Consider the following 11717-nt stretch of genomic DNA (forward strand, 5'->3'; position numbering starts at 1 on the left):
CCGATTGAATGGAACAGGAAAATGTGGCAATTCCCCCCCCCAAGCACTGAAACTTATACAGGAATTGCGTATTACGTCATAAATTACACGATCTTACAAGGATGCAATTACATCTTCATTACCTTATACCCATTGTAGTATTCCTTTTGGCAGCCAGCAAACTCAGCATCTGAAGACTTGTCAAAATTTGCATGGAATTTGATATAATTATAATGAAAAAAAGCATACTAGATTCCAAACAAAAATTCTAAATCTGCAAGACTGAATTTACCATTCATTTCTACACCCATGCCATATGCAATCAGAGGCCAATTTCTGCACAAAATTGTATTATATCCAATTATTAAATTTTGCATCAACATGTTACTCAAACAGTATGCACAAATTTTGAGGTACGCATGTAACCACCTCCTTCATAATTGCCATATCCAATCACTTTCATACAATGGCCATTATACAGCCATCATCCCAACACTGAACATTTCCTGCAAATAGTAGTAACATGCATTCTGACACAAAAGTATGAATTTGAAATAATGTATTTTTGAATACACAAACTTCACATAATTTTTTCTGAACTTTCATTTGATAGCAGTAACTAATTAACCACTGAGGCCACAAACAGAAAATATGGAAATTCATGATTTTGTACCAATTACATGAAATGCCCATCACAACAGGAGTCTTCTAGGTTAATGTTTGACAAATTTAATGCAGACAAAATCTGCAAATGAACACTAACCTCTGCCCCTGAACATGGCTGAATATCAGGGAAATGCAATTCAGATGACCAAATGTCTTTTAAGATGTACACCTATATTTGGTTGGCTTGACAAAGCACCAGACATAAATGTACAAAATAGTTTTTAATTGAAAACCTGTGACATTAACACAAAGGGGAATTCATGACGGATAAGTAGGAGGGAAGGTCATTACAAAGGGAATAAAATAATGAGATTTCTGAAAGCCATTATATTGCTCTTTAACAGCCACAAATTTCTTTAAGTATAGAAGTAACGAAATGTAATTGTTGACCTACCTGCTTAAAATCCTTACAACTCACAAGAATGTGTTTATCAACTGTTGCAGAAGCAATCTTCAGCCTGATTTACATGCCACATTTAACTGTGCACATATACAGAGGGGCTGAAAATGCAACAAACAGGAAGGGAAAACAACACTAGATTTATTCATGTGAATCAGGCTGAAGTTAGCCTTCCAGCTGTACAGGAGAGAAAATGGCATTAATATAACTTGGTATCTTGAATGTGATAAAGAATATGATCACCACTGGATAGGTGAATGCTGTTAATATTTCCAAAACCAAACTGATAAAGCATTACTTTAAAAATTCTCCTACTGAAAAATTTCAACCATGACAATATTTCATGTAGTCATATTCCATTCACAATTTCTATACCTGTCTTGCTTTCAACTGTTTAGTGTAAACAGTTTGCATTTCTTTTGTTCGATGAATGGAACAGGACCCTAGCATCGGTACCCCACGGCTGCTACCAGTGGAAATTCTACTTCGACTGGAAGTTAAACACATTCTGAACTTTACATGAACCATGACATTACTGCCAACAGTATATCGACACACATACAGTACTGCACTTTTTGCTTACCAAGTCTTTACATTCAAGACCACTGAAGCCACCAAACAGCTATGAGGCACAGACATTATGACATATGGGAAGAGGAAATTTGAGGCCCTCCCCAATCTAACCAGGTAACCACCCCAGTAACTTACACTTTGTTTTCTTCCTTAATCCACTTCTAAACTTTTCTACTCCCACTATTTCCAAGCTTGTTGCTTCGCTTTTAGCATCTTGACTAACTTGAAAATGGTAACGTAATTCTTCCGACTAACCAACCCCAGCGACTTCTTGTGACTGAATTTGCCTCGGATGAGATTTCTTTATTCGAGTTTTCTATAGTTTCAGATCATATTCTTTCTCATGTGAGCTTCAAGAAGACTTGAACGTGGATGTTCCATGTTCGGTTTCTTCCCCAGAGATAACTTGCTACATATTTTTGTTTCTTTTACTTCAAACTTCATCCAATACCTCTTTCTTCATCATAACCTTACAAAAATGAAACAAACAAGACATATTAGAATGTGCTAATACTAAATGAATTTAATTTGTTCTAGTGGTACAATATTAGATCTACTGTCTAGAAGAAATCCATTTTAATCGTGACTGGATGATAAAAAATGCAGCGAAACATAAAAACAGTAACCAATCTTAGGTTGCTAAGAACACAAACAGGTTAATATTTGCTGCCATTACATGAAGTATAAAATAAACAAAATGCAACGTGAGAAAACACTGCAAACCAAAGAGAATTACTCACATTCTGCGAATCACTTATTACTAAATTATTAAATTTTGTCCTAAGCTACTATTCAGAATGTGCCAAATCAGTACTACCATATTCCTTAAAATAAGTAGAACTCATAACTCTCAGAGGAATACACAATGTTCAATATTCTTGTTTAAGTCATTAACAATCAATCAATCAATCAATCATACAATCATACTGATGACTGGCTGTCCACTACATTATATCAATGCAAAAATCATTCCATTCAGCATAGCGGTAAACTGTCAGTCACTACTGTTTATCTGTCAGCCATCTTTTAGGGGGACACAACACGATTATGCAATGGAAGTTAGTCCACATCAAGTGAAAACGAAGCCCCCAATCTGGTGCTAGAAGTTTAATATCGACCTGTAATAAGGACAGGGTACATATACAATCTGATGATGACACACACACACACTTTAAAAAATAAACACATGATTATTTTCACCAACAGATTCTTGGAGATCTTCTTCCCAATAAAGCAGAATTAGATCTTGATGTGGAAACCAAGGTTTTTGTTCAAAATATGCAGATAAAAATGTTTGTATTAAGATAAATATGGCTTTAAGGAAATTCTTTCTGGTCGAGAGTTATACTTACGAGGAGAGTACGAGCGAGACCGCGAGCGCTCGTAACGTCGCCTACGATAATAAGGAGAAGGCGAACGACCACGGTAACCACCACCTCTGTAACCTCCACCATAATAGTCACTGTGAACACAAGTGTTCAAATTACAGCAAATACAAAGACAGAAAAACAAAGTAATTGTAACTGTATTCAATTTCATAATTATATCTTTTGATTTCCAGTGTCTGAACAATCAGGATACAAAGAATATTTAAGGATGGGAGAATCTATAGGATAGGAGGTGGGGACCACCTCTCCCCCCCAGCTGGCCGTGAAGCTGTGATGGGGAAGAAAAAATCCTGCAAGGAATTGAACCTTGGTCATCCAGCTCACTGCTTAGTCACTATAGTGACTACAATTCCAGCATCCGTTCATCTTACTGCACCACAACACAACTAAGAGTATTTCTAACTATTATCAGAACCAACACATAAACATGTTTCCTGAAATGAAGATGCTATTCTCATGGACGTACACACAATTTCATAAATAACAGAAACTGCCCTCCAAGCTTAAACCACAAAAGAGAACAGTTTTTAGCTCTGAAAGATACCAAAAACATTGTTTTCTGCCTTTGGAATTACAAAAGAAATGCACTAGTTTTTAATAATTCAAACACAGCTTTAAAGATTATTGATGTACACCTCATTTAAATCCAATTTCTATCCAGTACAAAAAAATTCAAACTTTTTATGGGCTTATTTACAGTAAACTTTATACAAATTATAAGTGTGAGAAGGAACTGAGCTTACAATTACAAGCCTTTATTTATTCTAAAATATGGGGACTGCACTTTTAAGCAATTACGACAGACACGTCATCCAGTCAAGAACCTCCTTAGAGCCAAATTTTAGACCACATTAATAAAATGTATTTTGCATTCTACTGAAAAACTAACTGCCCACTTTCTAACATGTAAAGAAGCATTTTCCTTAACAGTGACAACCTCCATACACATTATGATCGAAGATTAACACTCACATTTCACCCATCTGTCTCCCACCCCACTGGCCTCTGCCTTCTCTCAAACTGAAACAGTAATAAACATCAGAACCATTTAAAAAAACCTACAAATCTTCCCTTCTGTTCCTCCACTATTACACGTTTTGTGTAACATTTCTGGGAAGAAATGCTACGTTCCTTAACATTCTTTCACCTATATCATGAAACTAGACCTCAAAGTTTTAAACTATCGCTATGAAATGGAATGATACCCACTTTTACAGGGTGCCAGCTTCTATTGCATTCTACAATAAAATGAAGACTTTGCTTTCTAAAGCATGCTCATCCAAGTATCATGAAAAATGAACAACAGGTTCAAGGCAATGACCCAGCACTTGGGATGTTTTTTTTGACGTAAATACGTCTATACAAAAGGGGCATTCGGCAAAACAGCGTTAGGAAAATCTGTAGGATCCATATCAACCATGTGTAAATATGGACCGACAATGGTCAGCTTTCATATGAACTCCTGCATGCATTGTTACCTAAGAAACTAATTGTTATGTCATCTGTTTACTCGGCATTGTTGTGTTTTATTACTGCCGTCAACAATCCGCTTTCGTTATTGCGGAAAGAGCTGAGCTGTGAATCGCTAGTAGAAGAAGTGCGTCTTAGAGTAGATTATACAGTGAAACCTCTATCCATCGTTCCCCGAACTATCATTTTCCCGGATGCATCGTCCGTTTTGTTCGGTCCCGATACATCCCATATAAAATAATGTTACATTTTCCCGCTTCTATCGTTCAAAAATCTTAGTCCTGACCCAAAATTTTCCCGCAATGATCGCTTCTGAGAAATTATAACAAAATTCACGCGATGTTTTTAGAATTTAAAATGCTGGGTTTTGAGATAAATTTATACCTAAAGATGAACAATGTTTTTGGAATACACAGTAGCAGTAACCTGTTACGTCGCCCAACCAGCACAGATTCTTTTGGAATGAGGGGTCCGCGGTGCTTATTGTCAGAAATTTTATGAGTTTAATTAGGGTGCACTCATATTTCGTTCCAGCGATGCCAGATGGCATGTGCAGTGTGAATTTCTTCACAAATGCTTTTATCATAAGTACAAAGGAAAGGCGGGCGACACTTTTCATTCTTCTGGTTCATCTCGTTTCCAGTGGTTCAGTGGCACAGCTACGTTTCGTTGAGTTCGGCAGTAATAGTATTTCCATTCTTCCTGTTATTGTCCGCGAAGGGGGTGGGAGTGGTGAGGAAGAGGAAGACGATGAATGCGAGCCCGAAGCTGTGCCGGGTTTTGCCGAAGCACATGCTGCATTGGCAAAAGTGAAGTCGTTCTTTTATGCGCATATTAGTGAATGTGACGAGGAAAACATTTTGAACGTGGAAAGGGCTCTGTTTGGCCTAAAACGTAAAGTTTCGACAAACCAGTTGTCCATTAAAGACTTTTTTGGTAAAAAGAAGTAACTTTGAAAGAGAAACATTCATTTTTTTTAAATTTTTAATGCTTTCCCGCAACTATCGTTTTCCCGTATTCATCGTTTTTATTTCCCACCCCCGCCAAAAACGATGCATCGACGTTTCACTGTATTGTACTGTTAAAAACGTTTTAGAATATTGCAATTACTTATCTTATATAAGAATTATTAAGAAATCTGTCATACTGCCCTCCACTCTCTCCATTTTAGTTTTGATTAAATTTGTCATTGCCTGTGGACATCGTGTTCTCTTACAATTGAACGAAGTCTGAGGTAAGGGATAAAGGCGCATCACACTTCACGCTACTGCTGCGTTCATGTGTTGTGTCATACTAAGTAGAGATAACAAGATGGATGGCATTGAAGCTAAATGAGTCCGATGATGATTATTTAAATACAAAGACGTATTTACGTCAGATTCTCCAGAACCATGGTTCCACTGTCAATTTTTTAATGAAGGGAGAGAAAGAAAACCTTGAAGCTGACTGTCTTTTGGGATGACGTGCTGCGTAGTCCGGTATAAATTTACCAATATTTCACAGATGCTCATGGCTATCAGTACACAGTGTAACATCCCAAAAGACAGTCAGCTTCAAAATTACTTGAAAACCTGATATATATTTAAAAAAACCCTTACACTTCCTGCTCAAAATTAAAACCGGGTACCTACCCATGTTCAGTCTACCCATTTTTGATTGGCAATAAATAAAAACACCAAATGATATTACACATCATGAACTAAATTGCTCTTCAACAGGTTTTGTATAAAAAGAACAGAAGACTGAAAAGTTTTAAAAAGGCATTTGTGAATTTAAAATCCTTCGACAGCATCGTGTCTCGACCAAGTGCCATCTAGAATAAGGAGATACATGCATATTTCTCAAAAGAAAGAAAGCAAAAGGTATTTGTATTATTGAAACTGGTGCACAAATTTTGTAGATCTGACAAACATTTCTTCAAGACTAGGGCAAAGGTTCAGTAACCAATCTTTCATCTCAGCACAATAGATTTAACTAAATATTCAGGAAGAGGTGGGGGGTCTTCCAATCACCCTTGCAGCGTTCAACCTAGATATTCAAATGCGACTGTTATGTCACTGTGCTGAAGCACCACATCACGGATGCATATTGGTGGCACAAACGCAAACTTCTTTGGGCCACGGCTTGGCACAAGACAAGTGGTCTGCTTCATGCTGCAAAAATTCATGGTCCAGAACATCACAATATTTACTTACTATGTGGGTTTCCCCATGTAGATACCAGGGGTGGGTGTATGAGCTCGCTGAGTAATAGAGAAATCCACACGAATTCTTCGACCATCTATCTCCATGCCTGTACATTGCTCCTTCGCTACTTTTGCATCCTCCGAGCTCTCAAAGTACACAAAAGAGAATCCCCTAGACCGACCAGTCTGGAAATAATGCGATATGATGGCAATAGTAACAGGAACAATTACAACTCTGTAGTAATAGTTTGCTCTCATAAAATTATATAATTTTCTTCCACGCCATGTTTTACTTACTCCTATATATAAAATGTTGTATGTATTGCAAGTAACATCTTGATTACATATGCGATTCAAAAATTTCATACATATAATAATGGTATGATATAACCCTTATAGAATTTTCTTCTACCATGATACAAATATAATACTGGAGTTAAAACAGGCTAACTCTGTGTTGTGTGCACTGATATACAAATGGATTAGACGATCTACTAACCTTGGCATCAATAACAACCTGGACTCTCTCAACGGGGCCATATTTGGACATGATATGATGTAACTGCTGTTCTGTAGTGTAAATACTCAGTCCAAATATTCCTAGGCAACGGCTTGGCTGAGGATTATCCTGAAATGAATACAAACAATTACATTTGCTATCAACACTTAAAACAAAGCTCATAATTTTCAAACTTATTAAAGACTTACCCTGCTCCCCACATGTCTGCGTCTAGAAGACATTGGGCTGCGTGAGTGACTGCGATAGAATTCCTTCCGCCTATCACTGTATCCATAATACTTCCCACGAGGGCTGTAGGAACGGGAGCGTGAATGGGAGTAACGGGACTTGTAACGCTTTGGTGACCGTGAACGGCTCCGCGACCTGTAGCGGCCACGGTAAGACATTCTTCTTGTACGAGAATGACTCCTGAAGTATGAAAATTTGGATTACCAAAATTGTTATTCAATTCTAAAGGGTTCTGATGATGGTGGATTACACAGAAAATTATTCGTAATCTGGACTTTTTCCATCGTAAAAGAAGAAACCACGACGTTTCGGAAAGACGATGGAAAAAGTAGAGATAGTGAATAACTTTAAGCAAAACTTTGTTTTTCAGTGCACACATCTCACAGAAACCCTACTAAGGAGCTATTCATAGTAAAAGAAATAATGAGCAGAAATATGAAAAAAACAGGTTTTTCCTATGATGAACACAACTACACTCATCTCAAATCCCAAGAAAACGAAAGGCATTTGCAATAATCATACCCACCACATGGTCCAACAAATACATTATACTTAAAACACTTCAATCTATTACCTGGAGCGTGAATATGATCTGCCTTTGTGATGAGACTTGTGTTGACTATCTGAATGAGATCGGCTTCGGCTGTGTTCCCTCGACTTTGCAGGAGAGGGCGTCTTATCATTGGCCGGAGGGCTGTGATTAGAACCACTATGACTTGGGCTATGCTACACAGACAATAGTGACGTACAAAATTATTATGGATACTGCATGACCTTGAATCGCTCTTTGGATAAATCACATTGGCATTTCCTTACATGCTACGCGCGACAAATATGAAAACCCATTAAAAAGCAATATCAATAACCCAGTTATCGATAAAATTTAAAACGTTTTCTTATTGATCGCCATCATAGCGTGGCTTCTTCCGAGCATAAACCTACACATTTAATACATGGTTAAGACTAAATACTAAATTAAATCAAAATTTTAAAACGCTGGATTATATCACTTTGTTGAATATACAGACCTCCCTGTCACTCATGCCTCGAAAGGTAGAACAAAAAACCGAAGCCTTTTACTCCGTACATATAACTCACTTTACTTCGCTTAAAATGGCGTCTTCCCACACGGCGATTTAGCAGGACAAAGCTTGGATGCCTCGACAATCCTGTACCGGAAGTAGAACTCACCACCTATGTCTGTTCCTATTGGGTAATATACCCACTGTAGATAATCTGCATTGGTTGGAACAAGGAATTCAACCAATAGTAATAAGGGAACCATGGAAGATGAAATATAAAATTTGTCCAGTTTATTTAATAAACTTTTGACTCCAAAAATTAATTTTACCCTTCTATTTCTTACAAATATTTATTTAAAAATCATTTAACATATAATGTGATGATATGTGACACAGGTACAAGAAGAGCGCCAACTGGCATGATGGCATCATGTTAGCCAACCATTGTATTTAGATAATCTGTGGAGAAGAATTACTTTCTTATTCTGTGACGTACAAGTGAGTCAATTGATGACGGAGCGAATCTAAATTTCTAGAAAAGATGGCTGGTGCTGTGTTGTTTGAAAGGGCTCGGGCAGTGTCGACAACAGATAGGGAAGAAGGAATTCATCTTTTGAATAAAATTGTACAAGAACAAGAAATTGCGGAGGACGATGAAGATAATATTCGACTTAAGGAACAAGGTATTCTCCAACTCGGTGAGTTATATAAAAAGGAGGGTAAAGCCAAAGAATTGGCTGATCTCATCAAGGCCACAAGACCCTTCCTCTCTCTTATAAGTAAAGCAAAAGCAGCAAAACTGGTGAGATCTCTAGTTGACTTTTTCCTGGACCTTGAGGCAGGGATTGGTATAGAGGTACAGTTATGTAAGGAATGTATAGAATGGGCAAAAGAAGAAAGAAGAACTTTCTTGCGCCAGTCACTTGAGGCTCGTCTGATTGCCCTGTATTTCGACACTGGGATGTTTTCAGAAGCTCTGGCACTTGGTTCAACACTGCTCAAGGAACTAAAAAAATTAGATGACAAAAATCTGTTAGTTGAAGTACAACTTTTAGAAAGCAAAACATATCATGCTTTGAGTAATCTCCCAAAGGCAAGAGCAGCCCTTACTTCTGCACGTACAACAGCGAATGCAATTTATTGCCCCCCAAAACTACAAGCAGCATTAGATCTTCAGTCTGGAATTCTACATGCAGCAGATGAAAAGGATTTTAAGACAGCATATTCATACTTTTATGAGGCATTTGAGGGGTATGACAGTGTTGAATGTCTGAAGGCATTAACAGCACTGAAGTACATGCTCTTGTCCAAAATAATGCTGAATAATCCCGAAGATGTCCAGCAGATTATCAGTGGAAAATTGGCTTTGAAGTATGCAGGGAACGAAATAGAAGCGATGAAGTCTGTAGCCCAAGCAAGTCACAAGAGGTCCCTAGCAGATTTTCAGCAAGCACTGAAGAACTACAAAGTTGAGTTAGAGGATGATGTCATTGTACGTGCACATCTTGGTACCCTTTATGACAACATGCTGGAGCAGAATCTCTGTAGAATAATTGAACCATATTCACGAGTTCAGGTTGACTACATCTCTCAGTCCATAAAGTTACCTACTCAGCAAGTTGAGAAGAAGTTATCACAGATGATTTTGGATAAGAAGTTCCATGGAATTCTGGATCAAGGTGAAGGTGTTCTGATTGTATTTGAGGAAAAACCTGTTGACAAGACATACGAGACAGCACTTGAGACAATCCATAGCATGGGAAAAGTTGTAGACACACTTTATCAGAAAGCAAAAAAACTTTCATAATCTACAATGCTTCCACCATGAACATTAAAAATTCTGCAACGTCCAGTTATTTCCATACATATGCATGTGACAGCTGCAGTGTAATAATAATAATTTCTTTGCATCTAAAGTATTTAATGCAGAAATATTTAAATTATTGAACATGTAGTTGCTATGCGATTTAACAATTTTTCCCCCCTAATGCTGTCCAGAGTGATTCATATTAATACTCTGTGTTGTGGCTGGACCAGATTGTATATTTATTTTCTAACAGGTATTTGTCAGTGATATGGTCTGAGTAATCCTAAATTAGGAGGGGGTTAACTATTTGCAGGTTCCAGTGCAAATTCTAATACATGTTGGTAGACATGCATGATGCATGTCTACCAACATATATGAATAATTTTTCATTTGTTTCTATGCAGTGTATTCTTTTAAAGACCTAATTTACACCCAAGAAGGAGTAATATTAATTTTTTTTAACTGATTCTGCTGTTAATTTTTTGTTTTCCAGTTCTGAAAGACCTGTAATTTAAAATCATTACTTTTGAATAAGCTTTTCTTCATGTATTTTGTATGTTACCCTGTGGTTTGATTAAATATTTTACTGTTCATATAAAGTTCTGTATTAATTCTGTGAATCTGTACTTCCTAAACTCTTGGCCAGATATTCATAATTATGTATGGTAATGCTTCAGATATCTGTAACAAAATACCTCCATAGCTACTAAATTTTTAGTAATATAACCACATTTTTGTTTGCAAACAAATTAATTTCTTAAGTTATACACTTATTGTACCTAAAGATCTAATTTCTTAAATTAAATAATCTGTTCAACCAGTATGTCAAATGTAGAAATGTTTTCCTTAGATCCTGATAATAAACAGGGTTATAAATAATTTTACTTTGTACTGTTGGATTAAAATGATCTTAAATAAAAAAAATGTATCTGTTGGATTGGTCTTTTTCCTTTTTCATACAGATCAATGAAAGTCAGGAGAGACTGGATTTAAATGGAACTTTGTAGGATTAAGTCATCTAGGGATTAACTTTAAGAAAAATGTATCATTAAATGTTACAGCAGTAAAATTTTGTAGTGCTCAAGCATCCATTGTGTAAAAACCATTAAAACTTTTACTGAACTGTTCACTTATTTTAAAACTTTCTATAGCTGCTGTTTTCAATCTATTTGGAAAAGAGTGGCTGGATGATTTTAAAATTCTGGTGTACAGTTATCATATTTAATGAATAATAGAAATCAAAGTAGGCTTTCACCTACATTGTTTAAAAAAGTAAAACATGGCAAAATTATTTTGAACGGAGAAACCGCCATGGATATGGACACAGTCATGACCTATTTTAGGCACTATCTGAGCATTTGTGAGGCTGGGAATACATTAACCTGCAATATTTAGTGGTAGCAGACATATTAAATATTTAATGCCTTTAAAATTAAAGCTGTAGATCTGAAAGTGTGCTTGGGATGTGGGAGATTCTCG

At 36.7% G+C, this 11717-nt stretch overlaps 2 protein-coding genes across 5 annotated transcripts; one reads left to right on the forward strand and one right to left on the reverse strand.

The window, feature by feature from the left end:
* Positions 1-957: 957 nt before the first annotated feature.
* On the reverse strand, positions 958-8608 carry LOC110836267 (transformer-2 protein homolog beta). Of its 4 annotated transcripts, XM_022077302.2 has the most exons (8): positions 8438-8608; positions 7984-8135; positions 7370-7589; positions 7161-7289; positions 6672-6847; positions 3979-4026; positions 2971-3080; positions 958-2087 (listed from the first exon to the last, which is right to left on the reverse strand). In XM_022077302.2, exons 1-8 carry the CDS (start codon positions 8450-8452, stop codon positions 2059-2061), a joined length of 879 nt encoding a protein of 292 aa, XP_021932994.1. In that variant the 5' UTR covers positions 8453-8608; the 3' UTR covers positions 958-2058. The 4 variants fall into 4 exon arrangements, with proteins under 4 accessions (XP_021932994.1, XP_021932996.1, XP_021932997.1 ...); XM_022077304.2 differs by lacking the exon at positions 3979-4026 and having other exon boundaries at positions 8438-8607; XM_022077305.2 differs by lacking the exon at positions 3979-4026 and having other exon boundaries at positions 958-2736; positions 8438-8606.
* A 296-nt stretch (positions 8609-8904) lies between these two features.
* Rpn6 (regulatory particle non-ATPase 6) lies at positions 8905-11175 on the forward strand. The gene has a single exon (XM_022077299.2). It carries the CDS (start codon positions 8973-8975, stop codon positions 10236-10238), a length of 1266 nt encoding a protein of 421 aa, XP_021932991.1. The 5' UTR covers positions 8905-8972; the 3' UTR covers positions 10239-11175.
* The last annotated feature ends 542 nt before the right edge of the window (positions 11176-11717 follow it).

Source organism: Zootermopsis nevadensis, unplaced genomic scaffold, assembly GCF_977971745.1.
Source record: "Zootermopsis nevadensis isolate Lab colony 2312 unplaced genomic scaffold, Znev_1.0 Znev_ptg000003l, whole genome shotgun sequence".
Classification (NCBI taxonomy): Eukaryota; Metazoa; Arthropoda; class Insecta; order Blattodea; family Termopsidae; genus Zootermopsis; species Zootermopsis nevadensis.

What these genes read in the sequence shown, in the direction of transcription:
- LOC110836267 (XM_022077302.2), bottom strand. An exon ending in AGATCATATTCACGCTCCAG is followed by an intron (nt 7,590 to 7,983) that starts GTAATAGATTGA and finishes TTCATACTTCAG; the next exon opens with GAGTCATTCTCGTACAAGAA. An exon ending in GTCTCGCTCGTACTCTCCTC is followed by an intron (nt 2,088 to 2,970) that starts GTAAGTATAACT and finishes CATTTTTGTAAG; the next exon opens with GTTATGATGAAGAAAGAGGT.
- Rpn6 (XM_022077299.2), top strand. Translation starts at nt 8,973, where the DNA reads ATGGCTGGTGCTGTGTTGTTTGAAAGGGCTCGGGCAGTGTCGACAACA.